This window comes from Oxyura jamaicensis, chromosome 17 (assembly GCF_011077185.1).
Source record: "Oxyura jamaicensis isolate SHBP4307 breed ruddy duck chromosome 17, BPBGC_Ojam_1.0, whole genome shotgun sequence".
Taxonomy (NCBI): domain Eukaryota; kingdom Metazoa; phylum Chordata; class Aves; order Anseriformes; family Anatidae; genus Oxyura; species Oxyura jamaicensis.
The window spans coordinates 5211235-5231444 of NC_048909.1; the positions used below are offsets into that span (position 1 = coordinate 5211235).

The following is a 20210-nucleotide window of genomic DNA, read 5'->3' on the forward strand; positions in this document are numbered from 1 at the left end:
TTAGTCGATATTTCCATTGTGGCACAGCAGTTGCCTGGGACATCATCCCTGGATGAATTTCTAACGTTAAGCATCTAATGCCAGGCTCGGCTCTCTTTGCCTTCTCTCGTGAGATTTTCCAAACACTTTTCACCTGGATATTGCTCCCGTGCACAGCATGGCGAGGGCTCTACAGCTCCAGAGAAGTGCGTGGCTGCTCACTGCAAGAGGCACGGCCAGCTGGGTGTCCGAGGGAGGGATGCTTCTGTTGTGCCACCAGCGTGCCTCGGGGAGGAGCTCCACTGAGGTCTGAAGGACATTTCATTGCACCATGCAAAGAACATTAATGCACGAAGACTCTTGACATTTGGGGTTATTATCAGAAGTTACTCCCTCTAAAAGGCACCGGAGAGTGACCCTTGGCGTGGTTTATGTCTCTGAATGCAACTGCTGGGTCTCACACACGTGGGAACAGCAGTGAGGGTATTTTACAACACAGCTTTATGTTGGGAGCCTAACTTCATGGAGAGAGAAAGAGGCTTTTGGTGGCAGGGGAAGATGCACAACCTGTGAGTAGCTCCTCTGTATCACCTGGCACCGTCAGAGCACTGATGTGAACAGCCACAGCAATGCTCTGGCTGCAGAGAGCTCCTCTGCGGGCTGCACGCATATCTTGGGGCAGCTGGGAATGGAGAAAGCAAAGAAACAGGAGTATGGCAAGGAAACCTTTGCTTCTTTTCTTGCTGTCCCCTCAGAAAGGGGATAACAGGGTGAGAACCTCTCGCTTTTCTGGGCCCACACCCCAGAACGTTGCCTTGCAGGAATAGCTTTTCCCCCGTTGTGTTTGTTCATGCTGGATGTTTTCCTGAGGGCTTCATTTGAAAACCTCCATGGTGTTGAAGTGCAACAGAACAACTTGCAATTCATTATGAAGATTTCAAATTATTTTTGCAAAGAGAAATTAGCAGGATGGTACCAGTGGGGAATCCATCTCCTGTGTCTGACGTTCCCAGCAGCCACCTCCTGGTAGCCGTCAGGATGTTGCCTAAGGTCAAACAAGCCCAGGCATGGCTGAACTGACAGCACCCTGCCAGCTGTGGGCAGGTTAGGAAGTGTTTCAACAGGAAATGAATCCCTTTAGTTACAGATTTGCTGGACTAACTAAATATAGATAGCTATCTCCCAATGACCCTTGCTGAGACTGGGGACGAGGTCATGGGAATTGCGTAGCGGGAGAGCCGGCAGTGGCAGAGGATGTTCTTCTGCATCCCCAGAGCCAGAAACCCACTGGGGTTGTTGGGGAGGGTGCCATACACCAGTTCTCAGGGACCTTAGCTCTCGATAGCATGTTTCCATCTCCCTAATTAAAAGCAGTTCTGTGTTTTTCTTCATTACCTGAAATGTTGTTAAATGCTGACAGATCCTGTTTAGACGTTTTTTGTTTTTCCGAGAGTTTCTGAGTAGTGGGACAGGTCTGCTGCCCTGCTGGCCCCTCTGGCTGTGTCCTCAGACCTTTATTTCCTACTAACATCCCAGCAGCATGATACTATCCAAGGCAAAATTAGTTTGCACAAAGGTTTGAAGTGGCTCAGTTAACCTAGAGGAAGCGTAGCCAGTGCAGCAGTAAAAATGACGGTGAGTCCCAGCTCTGCGACCCAGGAGCTCCCGCTATCGATGCTCCTGGGGAAGCTGTGCTGATGTTTGGGGAAATGCTTGCAAAACAAAGCCACGCCACGGACTCGGCCTTTCTACGAAACGTGTTTAACTCATCCCCTATAGCGTGTTGTGGCTCTTGCAGATCCTCGTGCAGATCCTCATTCCAGCTGGCGCCCAAAGCAGAGCCAGCTGTGCAGTGAGCCGTTCCCATGGCCGGGAGCAGCTCCGTGCACTCTGGTAGCCAGGAGGAATTACTGAGCTGCATTCGAGGGATGCTGTGCCGCTTCAGCCAGCAAGGTGCACCAAAGAAATGGTTGACTTTCACAGCAAGTAGAACTGAGAATTAATGGTGCTCTTCTCTTTCCTCAGGGTCTAATGGGTTTCATTGGTCCGGTAGGGGAGCCTGGAATAGTGGGAGAAAAGGTAAGGTTGCTTGCAATGAGATGGTTGCTCTTCCTGTTCCAGGATGAGGGGGACTGGGGTGGGGGAATATTGAAGGGATTTAAGTTGTCAGTGTAACACCCAGCTGGGAAAGCAGCACATCCAGGGTGTCTGCGCGAGTCATGGGCCAGGCACAAGTCATCCATTTTGCGTTTAGGAATTAGTATCCTTGCCCTCCAAGGAGATGCTGTCAACTGTTCTCTGGAAACACCGATTATTTAAGCTGTATTCATTCATAATCTGCCAGAAGGCTTGTATTTGACAGTCAATCCTGTTTTTCCTGGAGATGAAGGACCTGTCAGCCCTGTGCTCCTGGTCACGGGAGAGGTCTAAGGAGTTCAGGTTACAGATGGATTCGTGCAGAGATGTGCTCGCAAGCCCAGGCTGCGTTGCTGACAGGGTCACACAGGACCAGGGCTGAGCCTGCTCTCAACAGGAGGGCTCACCAAATTCCCAGGTGCAGAGATCATCTAAGAGCACAGGCATGTATCCGAGCAAAGGCTGGTCCAAACGCTTCCGTTTTCATTTAACAAGGACCACGCTGCCTGCCTGCCCTGTGCTTGCCTTGGGCACGCTGCTAAGGGCTGGTGCCCTCTTGTGTACAGCACAGATACATGCTTCCTCCAGGAAGAAAAATGACTTTATTTTCCCATAAAAAGCAAATGGCCATTAATTCCTTTTCTATTAGAGTGTAACATTTTATTCAGGGGTAGCTTTTAAAGACAAATCATCTATGTCATTCATTATACCTCAGCTGCAGAGCGCTGGTTTTCATTGGTGGCTTAATTATTCACAGTCCAGCCATAAAGATAGTAAAGAGCATAAAATGATGCGTTCCGCACATCAGCTCGCTCTCTCTTTTATTACTTCAAGCCCTGTCCTGTGGGTAATGATGTCAAGCCTCTGTGACAGTTACACTGTGTTCGCTGCAAATGCATTTTATTGCTTGTCTGCGGCAGCCCTGGGGAGCCCTGTGCTCTTCTCTGGTGGGGCAGTAGCAGAAGCAGGCTCGGTCCACGCTGCCAAGGCACACAAGAAGTAAAAGGAAGGACGTGATGAGGGCTGCGTTTCACGGGAGGAAAACAGGAATAAAGCATCTGTGAAGTGTCCAAGGTGGTTACGCAGAAAGTCAGTGCCTGAGGGAGCTGTGTGTGGGTCTCAGTGGCAGCTGCAGCCCTGAATTGAATGGGAAATAGGAGGCCTGCCATGCAGAAGACATGGGAAGACCTCTTTCCCACTCCAGTAACCTCCAGTATCACATCTGTCCCTACTCTGTGCCAGTGCCTTGACCACATGAGCTATATCGAGCTGCAGACTGACTCTGTAACGTGATGTTACACTGGTGTCCAAGCAAACCCAGGCTGTCCTTTTATAATCCACCCTAGGAGACCTTCAGCACAGCTGCGACTTCTGTCAGACTTCTCCTTTACCAACACAAACTTAGAGATGACAAAAATAACTATCATCAAATCAAAACCTCGACCAGGCCTCCAGTTGGCATAGCATCCTGCAGCTTACTATGTTGCTGCGAGCTAAATGAAGTGGGAAATCTGCTTTCATTAGACAGAGCTGAGTCAGCAATCTCTGTCCCGAGAGCTGCAAAATTTAAGTCTGAAGCCAGTAGAATCCAAAGATTATCAAAGAGAACAATACGGTTAATACAGACTTAATAAAATCCATACATTCACAGGAAAACAAAAAAGCCTTGCATTGGTTTACAAGGGCCAACTGGTGACAACACATACGCCGGGGCTTGCTTTTCAATAAGATGCTCAGAGCCCAGAAAGTATTTCCCCTTACAGTATAGCTGTTGGAAGGTAGGTCAGAGTTTGGGCGTAAACTCCTTGGCAGCATTTGCTAACTCCTCCTCTTTATCCCCCCGAGCACACAAACACAACACACCTAATTCCCGGTGCATTCCCAGGGCTGCAAGGGAGAGTGCAGGCATTTGTGGGGGGAATTGCCAGTCTCCAAAAAGCAGCAGCTGACGTCCCATAGCTAGAGCTCTGCCCGCAGCATCAGGGGGTGCAGCGGTGCTCGCAGAGCCTCACACCTCATCCCCCATCCTTGGCTGAGCTGAAGGGCCATGGATGTCCTTGGAGAAGTGAGATGCTCTGTTTTGGGGGATAAGTAAGGCTTTTGGGATTAGTAAGTGATTTTGGGGGGCACGGTATTGATTTTAATGCCAAACGGTGGCTTGTTTTAAAAGGACTGGTGTGTTCAGGGCGGGAGCTGGGCTGTGGAGGCATCCAGCTCTGGATCCTTCATAAACGCAGGCCTCCAGATTGTTGTTTGCACTGTCTCACTGTGAGCCACAGGATGGGGAGACCCCCAAATGCCTATGGTCTCCTGAAATCACCAGCCATCCATCCCAGACAGCTTCTCTACCTTCTTCCAGCATGATTCTCTCTCTCAGCGAGCCCCTCATGACCACAGCTCTCAAATCCATGTCTCTGCCAAGGGCAGGACGTGTAGGAATTGGGGTAGTGCCAAACAGAGGCGTGCAGGCCATGGGTGGGACGGGCCGGAGCTCTCCTGGGATCCAGCCCCAGCACTGCCTGGACTTGAAGGTGGTCCTGAGTGGGTGGCTCGATTCTTGTCCTTCAGTGGTTTGGAGTCAGTAGTAAAGTCTCTTATCTTGGGTCACAGAGGGTCAGCTAGTTCCTGCTGTAGTCCTTCAGGTACCCTGATGAGGTGGGTACCTAAAGGAGGATGATGAGTGCTCTGTACTGGAAGCCTCTGATGGAAATCTGCCGGCACAGGCTGCAATCTGAGGGTCTTTCAGTTGTTGCATTGCTCTAGATCCCTGTTGCAGCCAGCACCGAGTGCTCGTTAGCACACCTCCTCACTCTTCCTCATGCACCTTTGTGTCTCGCAGGGTGACCGTGGCTCAGTGGGACCCCCGGGCCCTCCAGGAGTCAAGGGGTCGATGGTAAGGAGTAAGTCTGCATTCTCTCGCTGCCTCTCCCTCTCTGTCCTAGCAAAGGGTGCAGCTTCTCATAGTCTTTTGGTTACGTGAGAAGAGCTGCAAACTCTGTCCCTGTGGGATGGGGGAGGCCATTTGTGGACTGGCCATTGAGGTGTAACCTCTCCTCAGCACCGTGTTCAACAGTCTCCCCAGTAACACTGCGTTTCCACGTGTGTTCTGCTTCTCCCAGCAGCTGAGGACCTGCTGCATCCAACAGAGATAATGAGGAACTACCCGGGTGCTATGGCACCTGAAGGCACCCCAAGGATTACCTTTTCCCAAACGTTCTGGCTACTGACCAGACAGGGTCTGGTGCAGGGATTCCCAAACCTCTGGTGGTCACATCCCACCATGAGATGCGGGGCTGCCTGCACCCACCCTCAGGCTGCTTTGCTTTGCCATTTGCACCGCTTTCTGGGGACCCTTGTTGAGGAGTTTATTAGAGGGGACTTAGTGAGATCCTGTCTTGCTCTGGCATGCACCCCCTGCGTACCTTAGTGCAAGACCCAAAGACAGATTTTCACATTCATTCAGCCCCCTCTGTTCTGGGCTGCTCAGAAAATCTCGCTGCTTATATTGCTGGTGAAGCTGGGGCTGGGTTTTTTATGGTCTGGCTTTTGCCATGTGTGCCCCAGCTCTTTTGCCCTGGCAAATAACAGACCTGCTGGACCTTGCAGGCAGCCAGCAGTGCCTCGTTTTCTTTCTTCTCACTTGGAGGAAGGACGTCTGAGCAGATTTCGGGAACTCACACCAAACTTGTCTTCTTCCTTCCCTTTCAGGGGCACCCCGGCATACCAGGAGCAGTGGGTTTTCCTGGAATCCCCGGACCAGCAGTAAGTACAGGTTATCATCACCTCATAGTGCTGCACAGCATCCTATATCCTGGGCACTCATGGGCTGAGTCAAGCAACTGTGTCCTGGCTGATTTGAGTTTGAAAGACAGTTTGTGAACAAGAAACACTGAGAAAGGGATGGGGCATGGGTGGGAGCAGCATGAAAAAAAAAATAAATAAGGGGTGTCAAGTCCAAACATTTTTAGCCCATTTCCCCAGTCAGGGGTTCCGAGACTCACACACCAGCACTGATCTTTTAGCAGGACATGAGCTCCCTAGCTCAAGGTGTTACTGCAAGGCCCTCTACTTCTGCTAGCAGTTGCAGTTAATGTAGCGACTGCATGGTGCAGTGACTGCATCGTGTGCTGTTGGAGCAGGGCAGCTGAGTAGCTGCCCCCAGATGCCCCCTATGGCTGGATGCACTCATCTGGTACACGCAGCTGGGGCTAGAGCAAAAGCAGTTGGTGAGGAAGTAGATTTTAGCCTGGCTCTAGTTTCTCACAGCCTCTGTTTAGGTGGAGCTCCAGCTCTCCCAGCAGCCCGAGTGCGGCCCCGTGAAGGAGGTGCACGTTGTGTGCTGGAACCAGCAGAAAGGCAGCTTTGGGTGGGAACGGGGAACAGATTTTGCTCAGCGTGTGAATTCCCACGTTGTGGTTAATTGGGAGGAAGGTCACAGCAGTGAGACGGGCAGTGCCAAAGGCTTGGCCTCCAGACCCGTGGCAGCTCTGCCCAACGCAGTGAGCTCAGGGCTGCTCTGGGCCCACCAGCTGCAGCCAGCTGCTGGCTAGGGACAGATTTCACAGCTGCATGCCTATAGTGATGATAGAAGCAAAGGTCAAGCAGCACCCTGGGGTGACCTGCCCCTACCTGAGGAGCAGCAATGCAGCATTGGCCAGTCCCTTACAATCAGAGCCCCCAGCAGTGAGCTGCTGCCTGGCCCCTCGTGGTACGTTTACGCTTGCTGTTGACATGAGTCTAGGAGGCAGATGGATATCTTCAGATGTCCTTTTTTAGCACCATAGCTGCTCTGTGACTTGGGGATGGCCAGGGAATTAGGCAGGCTCTGTGCCTGTAGGCACTGGAGAGGCCGTGACAACGTCCTGGGCAGAGCTGGGTTCTGCACCGACCTTGTGGCACAGAGCTCAGCACTGAAGCACTACCTGGTGTACCCCTAACTAGTACCCTCAGTGAGGGCTGAATTTGTCTCACTGGGACAATAGTAAGAGAAAGGACATCAGCTCTGACCAGGGTTGATGAAACCTCTCTGCACAGCTCTGGGTGCTGAGACCATCCCAGGTCCTTGTGCTTCCTTCAGTGCCCTGTTCTCCTGCAGGCAAATAACCAACAGGTTCATCCAAGCAAAACGTTTCCTCCAAGGCTGCATTTAAAAAGTTGTAATTCAGTAAGTCTAACTTCCCCGCAAAGCCAGTAAATCAAATAATCCCCTAATATTAAATCCCCGCTCTTATTAACTCCAGCTGTTTCTGCCTGTTTCTCCACCAAACAACCCTTCATTATTTGCTTCCGAAGCCAAACCTGTGGCGTGTTGTTGTTTATTCTCAACTGTTAAACTCTTGGACATGAAGCTATCCAGTGGGCCTCAGCAGCCCTGATGGCTGCTTAATTCAGTAGGGGGTGAATGGAAAGCAGAAGAATAGGCAATGGTAGGAAAATCTGCCCTTAATTTCAGCTCACTGAGCCTTGGGAATTCCTTTTCTCTCTCCCTTCTCACCTTCATGGTATATCTTTTCTGATAATTTGCAGTTTTGAAAATGAGGTATACATACAGGTATATTAAAGGTCACTCATCTAAAATACTTCCTTGAAATCCCAAGCATGGTATCGAATTGCTCCCCTCTAAATTTTGCCACCACAATTAATCTTTTTGGGCTTGTTTTTTTTTTCACATTGGGCTGTTTGGGATAGTCCGAGATTTACAGGAGGATATTCCAAATGCCAACAAAGAATTTCATTTCAATATGTATTTTTCATAAAAATCTGCATAAAACAGGCGTCTGACACATCTACTGCTTCTCCGTGCCAGTCACTACTGACCTCACCAGCAACACTGAGATCTGCTATAATTACAAATGTAGTTGCCATAAACTAACATTTCCATTTTGAGTGTGAACAGCAAAGCATTTGTATTCTGGGTTTACATGCCGTGCAGAATGACTCGGCTCCAAGAGCAAGATCTTTATTAGCGGCAGTGGTACAAGCAGAAGGAAGATCACAGTCCAACTTTGTTCCAGGCCTTGGTGGAGCTCGCAGGGTTGACAGTTGGCAAAACCTCTGAATATATAAATAGCAAACTTGATGTGGAATTTTTGAGCGAGTAAGAATGTAATGTGTCATTCTGAGGTTTTCTTTTCTGACAGCAGAAAGGCATCAACTTCAAATATGGGTTGTTCCAGTTGCAACGTAGAAATAAGTCCTGTTAATTGAACACATCGTTCAATGTTTGAAACTGATACGTGTTGAACAGAAGAATAGCTGCTTAATTTTCTTCTCTATTTCCTGCATGCATGTTAATGAATCAAACGTGTACAAATGCAGGATAAAAGACGACCTGAAGCCTTCCTGTAAGGGTGTGATGAACAGCATCACCCTCAACAGCAACAGTCGGAATGAAATTTGTCTGCCAGCATGAATGTTTGTGCAGCACTAACAGCACAACAGTTGCTTGAAAATAAAATGAGAGTTTTGGCTGAAAAGGTCGAACTTGGATACCTAAGATGAGGTGCCTGATTTTGGACAACTGAAAAGCACATCCTGGTTATTATTATTATTTGTACCGACACTGAGCAACAGCTGCTTTTAATAGTTTTGGAGGGAATTCTGGATGCTCAGCTTCTCTTCAAATCATACCACTTACACAGACGACAGGCTGCAGATACTTAAGCTTACAAAGCTCAGCCAGCATCCTTGGCCTAAATGTTGATAATCGAGAGACAATCAGTGAGTTCACAAAAAGACCGTTCACAGACGAGGAAACATGGCCACGTCTTTGGCAAGCGCTCAGGGAGCCAAGTGGCTGCTCCAGGCTGTGTCCGTGTCCCCTGAGGATCACACAGGGACGGGGGGGTCTCACCCCAGGTGCTGCCTGCCTCCTCCTGCAGCTTCACTCTGTTTTCTCTCCCCTCCCAGGGTCCAGCAGGAGTCCGCGGTGCACCAGGGACCAGAGGGATGAAGGGCCGCAGGGTAAGCGCTTCCCAAGGATTTTTTACGCCTCTCTTCTTTCAGCCTTTGGAAGAGGAATCTGGTGGAGTAGTTTGGGGTGTGAAGATGAGCAGTGGTTGTGGCAGCACCTCCTTAGCTGTGTTTCTGCTGTGTAGGGGGTCATTGAAGAAGTCTTACCAGGGACACCAATGCAAGGGAGGGGGATGAGCAGAAGAGGGTCCAAGTGTGGTCTGTTGTGGAAGCAGCCCCTCTTGTCTTTTCCATCCACCTGCAACGTCAGACAGGGTTTATGGATGCTTCTGGTGAGGATGGTAAAGGTTTAGCCATTTGAGGGTGGGCCTCAGCTGGGGGAAGGGGCGCAGGTAAAGGACCGACAAGGTACCTTTGCTACCAAGGGACAGAGCAGCTGAGGTGTGAAGTGTTGCGATTTAACCAGAGGCAGATACAGCAGGATATGCTGTGCTAAGAAACAGAATCAGGAGTCGAGGCTGGCAGAAATGGGGCCAACAAGGAGCGGAAGCACCTCCCCGTTGAGCCCTGCTGAATGCAGTCACACCTTCAGGCAGTGTTGTGCGGAGTTTCAGAGAGGTGTGCTGTGCGCTGCCGGTGCCGCAAGGTACAAGCACGTCCTGTCTTCCCGTGTGATTTTCCAGCCCATAACATAAGCTCTGATTTTATCTGTGAGTATCTAACAGTACCACACCGTAAAGCATGTGTGAATCCGTGCTGTGCCCGGGGACAGCAGGCCCCGGCTTGGCACTGGGGAATGGCACTGGGTAGCATTGCTGACAGCGCTGCGAGTACTCCTTACACCGGATGAGTATTTCACAAGCACTCAGTGTCAATTCATCTGTGGTTCTTCCTGCTCCATTTGGGTGACAGCCGACAGCAGAATGACCTCTAGACCTGCCAAAGCTGCTTGTTTTCCTGGCTGTGACATCCAGCTCATGTCCCACTGAGCTCCTCAATCTTTCTTCTTCAGCGGGACATTCGGTGCAGGAGCATCTCTGCTGTGGGTTGTTTTTCCCTTGTCCAGCTGCTTTACAAAGTATTAATAACAAGCACACATGGGTTCTGCTGAAGGCCCCAACAACAACATATTTTACATTTCTCCCTCCAAGGATCTTGTGATATCTGTTTCCATGTTTTGTTTTCAAAGACGTAGGCTGGAGTAAACTAAACATTTTACCACCCCCAGACTCTGCTTCCACTGCAAGTCCTGCTTGGGGAATTCAGGACAGCCAAATGTTTCCCTCTACCAGAGCTGATACTCCATTCAAGTAGCTGGGACTGGCAGAAGGAAATGGAATAACCAGCTAGAAAGCTTTATAACCACAGAGTTATGTGCCCTGGAACTGCTCTTAAGCTTTAAAAGCACAGCTAGAAGGACACCAAAGACATCCAAGCCAAGCAGATGCGTTTCAGGGTTCAGCTTTTAGTGTGGGGCTGGGAAGAAACTTCCTCGGCCATGCTCCCCTCGGTGGGAAGGCTCCTGGGTCTCAGTCCCTAGCTCCTACCTCGGGGGTCCCCTGGGAGCAAGGTTTCTCTGCTATGCAGCCACGATTTGAGCCGCCCGGGCTCTCTGTGAGCACGACAGATGAGAAACTGGAGGCGTTCTGCCACGGGAGGCCTTGAGTGGACAGCGGAAAATATCTCAAGGTAAAACTGCAGTGTGGAGCTGAACGGGAAATGCCTTCTGAATGAATCCCAGGCTGCTGGCTGTGCAGGTTCTCGGAGAGGTGGCTCTTCTGAGAGCATTGGGCATTTCTGCCCGGCATACACAGGGACAGCAGAGTCCCCACTGTCCCCTACCTGCGGTGCTGGGCTCACAGCTCCTGGGAGGTTCACCCACGTAAATCCTGTTCAGCTTTTTACATCCCTTTTGGCCTAAAGGCCTTAAGCCACAAGCAGAGTACAGCTGACGGGCTGTTTTTAGCTCCACTTGTACTGGCAGGGGTGATGAAGGGGATGGATATTTATTATCACACTAGGAAAACCAAGAGCCAAGGTGGATTCAGCTCCCACGGCAGGAGGTTGGCTGGCACAGCAGGGACCTGCCTTGGGATGGAGCTGGATCGGGTGCCAAACCCTCAGGAGCAATCCTGCAGGAAAGCAGCTCCCACCTGCTACGTCCATCCCCAGAATGACATACCACATGGTAGAGATGCTCAGCTTGGCAGCCACGGGCTGCGTTTCCTCTCCAGAACCACAGTAATACAATCCCAGCAGAATCTGCAAGACAGACATCCTTTCTAAGATCCCCAGCAGACAGAGGGAACTCGGGCTTTGCTTTGAAATCCTACAGATTTCAGTGAGTACAATGTGGGAACGGTGGTGTTGTAAGGACCAGCAGATCTCCTGCCTGGAGGATTTCTGGTTTGTATCTCCGTCCCTCACGTTTTCTTTCTCTCCAAACTCTCAGAAGATATTCCAGGCACACAGTATTCTTTGTTTGCTTAGTTTGTCCTGCTCTTCAAGCTCTTGGTTTTCTCGGGATGGGGAAACGATCCCCCAGTTGTAATTTCAGGCATTATGCTCTGTCTGTCCCCATTTACAGAAGGGGTGTAATTCGATTCAGAGTGGAAACATGAACACAGCCTCAGCCAGATGGTTGTGGATTCCATGAGCTCTGTTTGTGGATACTTCATTAAAGTAATTTCACTTTTGAAGAAAACGTAAATAGCAAGTATGGTTTTGATTGTAAAGAACAATGGAGACTTTGGGGGGCCTGTATTTATGTCGTGATAGCTTTTGTGTTGTTGAGATAGAAGCACAACTTTTGAAAAGAAAATTCTTAGGAACTGTAACCTTCTCTTCAGTCCTGACAAGACAACTGTTCCTCCCCATCTCTTTGTTTCGAGCAGCCTTCCACAGACGTGGCTTCCTCTCATCTCTTGGAGAGAGGACGAGAAACTGGGACTTGCGAGTCCAGGCTCGCTTCCCTTCCTCACCCCTTGGTGTAGCACCTGGGCACGTGGCTAACATTCACCTAACGACAGCCGTGCACATGTTCAACCTAATTGCTTAGCCACATCAAGGTTTATGTTTGGAGGAGGCTGACTGTGCCGGTCCCTTACTCTACCTCTGTATGTTCAAAAGCCCGTTCCTGTCAATCAGCTCCGTGCAGGAGGACCGTGCCTGGCCTCCAGCGTCCTCTGCTGAGGAGTTTGGTATTGAGGAGCCTACGAATTGACTGAGAATCTCTACAAAAGCCAAAATAACGACTGCAGCCGTGACTTTGCAACTCAGATCATAAAGCCACACCTGAAATCCTTCTGTAAAGTGACCTTGCCCCGTTCTTCTGGCCAAGGTGTGTCTGTCCATGTCAATGGGATTTGGTCCTCACTGGAGGGGATGCCGGATACCGACTCAGAGGCGCTTTTCAAGTCCCAGAGCACATTTCTCTCTTCCATTGTGCCATTCAGCCACCAGGTTCCTGCATTAGGCATTGCCCAGGTGCAGCCTGCAAAGAGGAGGTAACAAGGGCACATCTGCCCCCTCCGTGCGGGGGGACTGCTATCTCCAGCCACCCAGCCCCGCTGCTTCGCAGCAGCACTGACTGCAGGACTTGAAACACAAGGAAGCTGTGGTGTTCTGCAACAAACCTGAAAGCAGTTGCTTCTTTCAGGCCTAGCTGAGAAGTTGCTTACGGAGAAATAGCAGAGGTATTTTTGTTTTGCTCCCGGATGAGCAAAAGAAAGGGTTAGAGGAAAGGATAGCTACAGGCCAGTGATGTCTCCAAGCTTCAGCTGAGTCATCTGCTTGCTTTTCACTTGGCCAGACTGTGACAGTGACGTATCAGTACTTGAGGGAGTGGTGGCACTTGGTCCAGTGGCTCCTGTGCCATGGTGGCACTGCCCTGGGACATCCCTTCATTGACCATGGGTGAGGTGCTTTGGGATGGACACGGCAGTGCCTTGGAGCTACATTTTCATCCCAGCTGGCTTGGATGAAACAGGTGAGCGGCTTCTTAAATGCTCCCTCAGCCACGAACCTGTATCTCTGTGTGCCTCGGCAGCCCACGTGCAAAGGAGCTGCAAAACCCCTCCTTTTTTTCCCATTTACATTGTAAATCTGCCCAGAGCTCACACTGCTTGTACAGCCCTGGCCCATCAGGACCTCTCCTGAGCTGCGTACCGCCATAGAAATTGTAATACAACTAAAGAGAAGCTTCCTTCTCTGTCTCATGGGCTCCTGGAGGTGCTGGGCTGGTCACCAAGCCATGCTTTCTCTCTGCACCCTCCTTACCTCGCTCTCGGGACGAGCGTGTGCCGCGTCTGCCCTCGTGAGCCCAGCCGGGCCCGCAGGGGAAGGCAGCGTGCTGCGCGCCGCGGCGCTTGGCATGGGATGCTCCTGGAGAGCCGCCAGGACCTTGCTCACCCTTCTCTAACCAGTGTTGTCAGTAAAAAAGAGTTTAAAAGATTTCGCTAATTGGCTAAATGTAGCCTTTCCTGTCAGGGCGAATTAGGGGAAGCCTTCATCCTGGGTTCCAGCCCAGGAGGCTTGGGGAAGATGAAGCTTGCCACATGCGTTTGTGAACACGGGGTCACTTTCTCCTCCGGCAGGTCAGAGGCTGATGAGATGTGTTGTGATGGGATTAGCCAGGTGACTGCTGCGAAGGGAGATTGCCCTGGCAGGTCCTGCCATGCTGGTGACAGGGCTCTGCTGGAGGAAACGCGGATACTGCAAACACTGTCCCAGCCAGCCGAAGGGCTCGATGAGGGCTGGGAGCACCCAACAGCCTCCAGCAGTGCGGAGCAGCCCGGGGCTGGGCAGGGCAGGCTGCAGAAGGTGGCTCTGGAGGGGCGAGATGCATCCAGCTTTGCTTTCCTGCCAGCCTGTCCTTGAGCAGGGGCTTCTAACTGGGGTCACTGCTGCCATTCCCGTGTCCCACTTGCCTCTCAACCCTGTTCCTTCCTCCTGTAAAACCAGGGCCAAGCTATTGAACCCTTCCCCTCTGCACTCATGCACGAGCAGGTGAACCCATCGTCTCAGCTAGTATAGGTGTAATGTCCCCATCAGCCAAATTGCTTCTCAGAGCCGAGGGGGCCGGTTTGTTTTCCAAGGAGGGCGAGGAGCTGGGTGGCAGCATGCCAGTGCCATCCATGTGCTAACATCCCCCTGTCTTTGGGCAGCCCGATTCCCAGCCCAGGGCAGGTTTTTGTGGGTTTTTTTTCTGGGTCTTCTGGGTGCTCCCCAAACCTCCGTGTGCTGCTCTCCCTCTGCTCCAACATACAGAGCTGGAGCTGTCGGAAGCCGTGGTGTTAAACAGCTTTCTCTTTTATATCATCATTCTTTGCGGTTCGCAGGGACGTGGGCTAGTAAAATCTGCTCTGGGGTCTTGTGGGCAGCACGAGCCAGGGCAGCAGCGTCTGGAGCTGGCGAGAGCAGCGGTGGTGGCAGCGTGACGGAGCACCGAGCTGTGAAACACCGCTTCGGTTGTGCCATCCCTGCCTGTGCACAGCCCCCCTCTGTCCGTCCGTCCCGGGGAGCAGGCAGAGCACTGAGAGCTGTGGTTTGCTGGCATGCAGCACAGGCTCTTGGTTATTCTGCCCCCGGTACGCTCAGCGGCACGGGGGTTTGCCAAGCACAGTAGAAGTTTTTGCGTTATTTTATATGGACAGGGTTTGTCTGCTGTAATAATTTGGCGAAGCTTCCTGTACATCTTCTGCTGCTACACTGCCGCTCTTTGTGCGTCTCCCTCTCTGCCTGTCATACTGGAGTTGCTTTTCTAACACATTGGCTCCCTAATGCTCTTATTACTTTTGGCACTCGGTTTGCATCCCGATTAAGCGCATTGGCTCCTGTTTTCCCTGTTTCCACATTGGCCTGCTCTCAGAATTCCTCTTACCATTGCATTCTAGCACCGCTCTGTGTTATTATTTATTATTTACATTGCAGTAGCGCCTAGGAGTCCCAGCTGAGATCACAGCCTGATTACGAACACGCCGTGTGTTAATACAGTCCCTCACTATGCCCTTCGTGGACCATTTCCCTGCCCACGGCTCTGTTTATTCCCCGTCAGCCTGACACGTGGGTTTCTGGGGTTCGGACAGTGCCGGGGGTGCCAGAGGTGCCAGAGCAGGCACAGCCGGCACAACTGGCTGCTCCTCTCCCAGCAGGCAGCACCTGCCTGATTCCTAGCAGCAGCCCCCTCCTTAAATAGCAGGGACCGAACTCAGCTGCCAGCGGGTATATCCTGCTCTCTGGGAGCAGCTTGGGACTCAGGATGGTTGTAAAAATCCTGTGGGGCAGGAGCTTCGTGCCTCTCTGTGTGCTTTGTAGCTTCATTGCCCCGATCGTGCCCACGAGGCAGTGTGGTGTGCCACAGGTGGACCCACAGGGTTTTAGGAAGGAAGCAAAAGCATTCTGTGATTCTGTGATAAGTGGAGCTCCCCTGAACCATGTCCCTGTGTGCCCCAAACCTCACTTGGCAGATAGGCACGGTGGCTCAGTGGGCAGGAGGTGGCTGGATTTTGGAGCCAGGCAGAGGTAATGCCCATCGGGGAGGTGGGAGTCGTCAGGCTGCAGCAGGTAGGCTGGGAACCCTCCCCAGACCCAGGCTGCAATGCTGATGGCAGTGGCAAAGGAATCTTCCTTCTCCTCCTCCTTCTTTCACTCTTTTTCTTAATTTATTTTCCCTTCTTTTACCTTTTTCCAGGGTGCCAGAGGGCCTGATGGACCAGTAGGCGAGCCGGGGTCACGAGGTGCCAAGGTGAGTGCCAGCTGGGCTGAGATTGCTCTTAGCAGCGTTATGAAATGTCCCGGACAGACCAAGGTCCCACCCTCCTCCAGAAACTGGGGCTGTCCAATGGCTCCATGAGAACCAGCCAGCAGGAATGAGCCCTCCATGCAGCCAGAGCAAAATCTTCCTCCAAAGCAGCGTTTGCTCAGAAGGACGTATGTCGTGGAGCCCGTTGTCCAAACTCCTCACGGGCTGGGGTGCTCCTCAGGGCAGGATGCTGGGCATCTGGCCTTTCAAAAGCTGCAGGGAACTGGATTGGATACCTGATGCAGAAAAACACAAGAGCAGGTTTGGTGAGGCAAAGAGCTTCACCAATACGGTGTGTGCTGTGTTTTTGCCTTGCAGGGCCGTCCGGGGGAGCCAGGCAAGCTGGGGCCAGAAGGGCTGCAGGTACGTCCCCTGCGAGAGACGGTGCCTGCCAGCTCGGGCAAGGCACAAACCCCCTGGGGGTGCCCGCGATGCCCAGAGACCTGCTGCTTCTGGCCAAAGCACCCCAGGTGTCTGAGCACATTTCCAGCTGCTAATGGCTTTAACTGTGTGTTCACAGGGGAAGATGGGCGAGACTGGGGAGACAGGATCGCGTGGCTTCCCAGTAAGTGCCCATCACTAGTTCTTTCCTTTATAGACTCCTTTTCACTCAAGTTCTTATGTTTTGGTTCCTGGTCCAGGAGGAAGAACTTGGAGTGTCTCACAGAGCCACCTTTCCACCCTTTTTACTGTAGTATCTCAAAAGATGCATGTCACTGCTGAGAAGCATGAAGGATTGCCATGGGGTTGGAGCTAACCTTGGTGTCATTTATTCTTCTAGGGTATCCAAGGGCCTTCAGGACCTCCAGGAGCAAAAGGGGCACCAGGCGACCCGGCAAGTGTCTCACCAGTCTCTCTGCATCTGTCTTTCCCTGCACATACACACTTCATTTCTTTCTCTGTCTGCTTGTCCCCCACTACTCATTCCCATTCCCATCCTTGCCATCTCCAGTGTGGTCAGAGATGTGAAAGACGTGGCTAGAGTTCTAGGAGGCATGAGGAAAGATAAGGTCAGACCCCTAAAATGGAAAAGGGGAGTGAGGATCAACCTGGGACAGTGTGGGATACAGCCTGGGCTGGATTTTGGAGGGGAAGGGAGGAAAGAAATGCAAGGTTGGGCCTGGACAGGGTCAGATGGAATGAGAAGAGCTGGGCTGGGCTGAGGGGGGAACAGGAGGGAGTCTGTCAGTGTCAGAACTGAGCCTGAAGCTTTGAGGGAGGCACTGGGAGATGACAGGTACAGACAGACCTGCAGGAGAGCCAGCAGGACCGCTGAAGCAAGCTGAGGGGCCTTCTCCTGCTGTCTGTGTCTACGGGACTTTCCTAGGCTGTGAAGGGAGAGGATTAACCAGACACTTTAAGGTTACCATCAGCAGTTGTTCAAGGTTGGAGCCAGAAAGGCAAAGGGCCTTCTGAGCTGTAGTTTGCCTGTTTTGATGCCTCACAGCCCCCATTACCGGTCCCTCCGTCTTGCTGGCCATCTCTGGCACACTGCGTAGCTCCGCTGCGAGGTGGGAGGGAGCCAGTGTTTTATCTTACAGGCTGCAGAAATGATGGCCCTTCCGAAGTGAAAACAGTTGCATGAAAAGAGCCTTGTGTCTCTGTTTTCCAGGGTCCACAAGGACCACAGGGGCCGCCTGGGCCTTTGGGAGAAATCGGGCATAAGGTAGGTCTGGTCTTTGCTCCTATTTATTTTCCCCTTAGGTGGAGAGTGGCAGGGCTGGGGGATGATTAAGGGTGCAGAGGTGAAACCTTTCACACCCAGGGACACGAGCAGGAAGGGTTTCCCTCGAGTCTGAATACCAGCTTCTAAAGCAAACAGTGAGAGCCAGAAATCCGAGCATCATTTTCATCGCAGGGCATGGGCACCGTGTTGGTAGGTGGGCAGCCCCATCTTCACAACAAGAGAAACATTTCAAAGCTGAGTCAGGAGCAAAACAGAGCCTTCAAACTGAAAACTGGCCTTTTCTGTCCCGCTCGCTGGTCCCACTGCTGACAAGGCACAGTTTTGTCAGCCAGCCTGGATTGCTCCGGCAGTCCCATCACAGGTCTGCAGCCAGTGGAGGAAGCTCAGAGAAACGCCTGCGCTGCTGACGGTGCTTTTTGGGTTGCCGTTGCCACGAAGCAGTGGCACAAACACACCATAACCAAAGCAGCAACAGCTGCCAAACTGTGCCCTGATGCAGGAGGTGCCTCCATGACTTCCCCCTAATTCATTTACAGTCTTGGCCTTATTTGATTCTCCTTGAAATATGAGAGTTTTGGCTGATTACACCAGGTGTACCGGTCCCCTTGGGTAGCTCCTTCCACAGGTCCTGAGCCGTGAAGCAGCCATGATGTTTCGCTTGGTTGTGGAAACAGCAGCAAAGGTGCCTTTTAATACAGTCTACTGCAAAGTGTATGAGTCAGGAAAGTTTCCATTCTCATGGCTGCTAGACTGGATGGAGTGAGCTCTCAGCGTGGTAAACCACACTGGGGAGCTGGAAAGCTGCTACCGAGCCACTCTGGATGCTGCCAACCAAGAAAGTACAGAGGTTTATTCAAATCTGTGTCTCTTCCAGGAGCCTTTCCCTGCACTGGCACTGCTGGAGAAACCAAAGCAGGATTTTTGCTTTCATTGGAGCTTGAATTTTCTCTTTGCGTGACTTGACCATTTGTTAATAAACCCAGCACTCACCCTGCTCCCTCCTCTGCCCAAATCCATTTCAGCAAGCCAGGAACTGGCTTTATTCCCTGGGCAGCCGAGTGCTCCCTTCGACTATGTGCTCTTTTTTCCTTTATTCCTAGCTGCAAAGAGAAGGGGGATTGTTGTCCAGAAAGCAAGTACCATAAGAAAATAAACCCCTCAAATCCCTTAAAGACAAGCTTTGCTCTCACATCTTGGGGCTTGCTTTCCAGACTGCCATTCCCCATTCTTACCAGGGGTAGTAGAAAATGTACAAAGATTAAAGCTCGCAGTTGATCTCAGTACCAAAGGTGTTTAAGGAATTGTGGCCCCATGATTGCAAAGCTGCAAGTGGCAGCAGCACACCTAGTAAGAGCAGTTTGCAAGGTCATTCTCTCTTCTTCCCTCTTTATACCTTAATTTTCCATAGTTTGCAGGTCGGGCACTCATTTTTGGCTGTCAGAGGGATGCCGAGCCCCTCTGCCAGGGTTTCCAGCAGAGGGCTGGAAGGAGTTACAGAGGAGCCTGGCAGAGGAGGCTGGGGGCGTGAGAGAAGAGCAGAGCCCCCACAGGGACCAGGCACAAGGGGATGCTGGCCTCTTTGATGCTGCATACCCTGAGCCAGCTCCGGGGAAGTAATTACACTGCAACCAGGGCTGTGCTATCCCAGGAGGGCTCTGCTAAAGGAATTATGCCTTTGATCTTGCTTTCTACTTGGTTACAATGGGTTTTTTCATTATTTTTTTTCCAGGGACCGCCTGGCTCAATGGGACAACCTGGCCTTGCAGGTGAACCTGGCATGAAGGTAAGAAAAAGCCCTCAGTGCGATTTCTCAGTCAGAGCAGGGAGGTAATAGACACTTTGGTTCCTACAGGGATGGGTAGCATTGCAGGCTCACCCTCCAGCAGCCAACGTAGACAGCACAATTGATAAAGATAAGGTTAAAAGGAAGGAAAAAAAAAAAAAAAAAAAAAAGCAGATTAGCTTCAAGCCCTTGGCTACCAACTCCTGAGCCCCATCACAGCAAGGAAGGGAAGCTGTCAGTCCCAGGGACAAGCTCCGTCCCAGGGATCTTCTGCCTTGAGCTGAGGAAGGGCCTTGGCAATAAATTTCAGCTCTTTCACAGGTCTAAAATCTGAGCAGAGAAGGGAGTCCTGGAGACCCAGAGATCGAGGCAGCTTCTGATGTGAAACAACAAGAGTCTTAGGAAGGTCTCAAGTGTAAAAAATACCCTCAGACTAGGTCCTGCCACAGTTTCCAAGCCTCAGCTATGTGGGGACTGAACTCCTCTAAGGGTTATGGGGGAGGGAGCCCTGCTCCAGGGCCATGAATGCACCTTCTTGTCCACATGGAAAGGCCTATAAAAGCCATCTCTTTGTTTGAACAAAATCCCTGTGCAGAGCAGCTCAGAGGGGTTTTTATTTTATTTTGTCCCCCTCTCGGCTTGGTTTGAAGGTTTGCTCCTGTGAGGAGAGCTTGTGAACAGTCTCTGTGTGGGGATTAAATGCAATTTCCTCTTTGCTGTTCTTCGCTCCCCACCCCCAACCCCATCCTATGCCATGTTTTCCTTGGCAAATCTTCTGACACTTCACTGGAGCTACCGTGTCTGTGGTGTCCCGATACTGCACGGCTGTCTCAGCTCCCGTGCTCCCGGCTGCCCCTGCATGCCGTCGCTGCCACCCCTGGGAACAGGACATGGTGATTTGCACAAGCAGC

General features: G+C 51.5%; 1 protein-coding gene across 4 annotated transcripts in view; it reads left to right on the top strand.

Moving 5' to 3' along the window:
* The window catches only part of COL27A1 (collagen type XXVII alpha 1 chain), a 150018-nt gene that overhangs the window by 90950 nt on the left and 38858 nt on the right, over nt 1-20210 (top strand). For all 4 annotated transcript variants that reach the window (XM_035341656.1, XM_035341657.1, XM_035341658.1 and 1 more), the window contains 10 exons: nt 2005-2058; nt 4955-5008; nt 5824-5877; nt 9025-9078; nt 15719-15772; nt 16148-16192; nt 16350-16394; nt 16611-16664; nt 17442-17495; nt 19246-19299. In XM_035341656.1, the coding sequence (XP_035197547.1) occupies nt 2005-2058; nt 4955-5008; nt 5824-5877; nt 9025-9078; nt 15719-15772; nt 16148-16192; nt 16350-16394; nt 16611-16664; nt 17442-17495; nt 19246-19299 (522 nt within the window). The remainder of the gene's footprint in view (nt 1-2004; nt 2059-4954; nt 5009-5823; nt 5878-9024; nt 9079-15718; nt 15773-16147; nt 16193-16349; nt 16395-16610; nt 16665-17441; nt 17496-19245; nt 19300-20210) is intronic.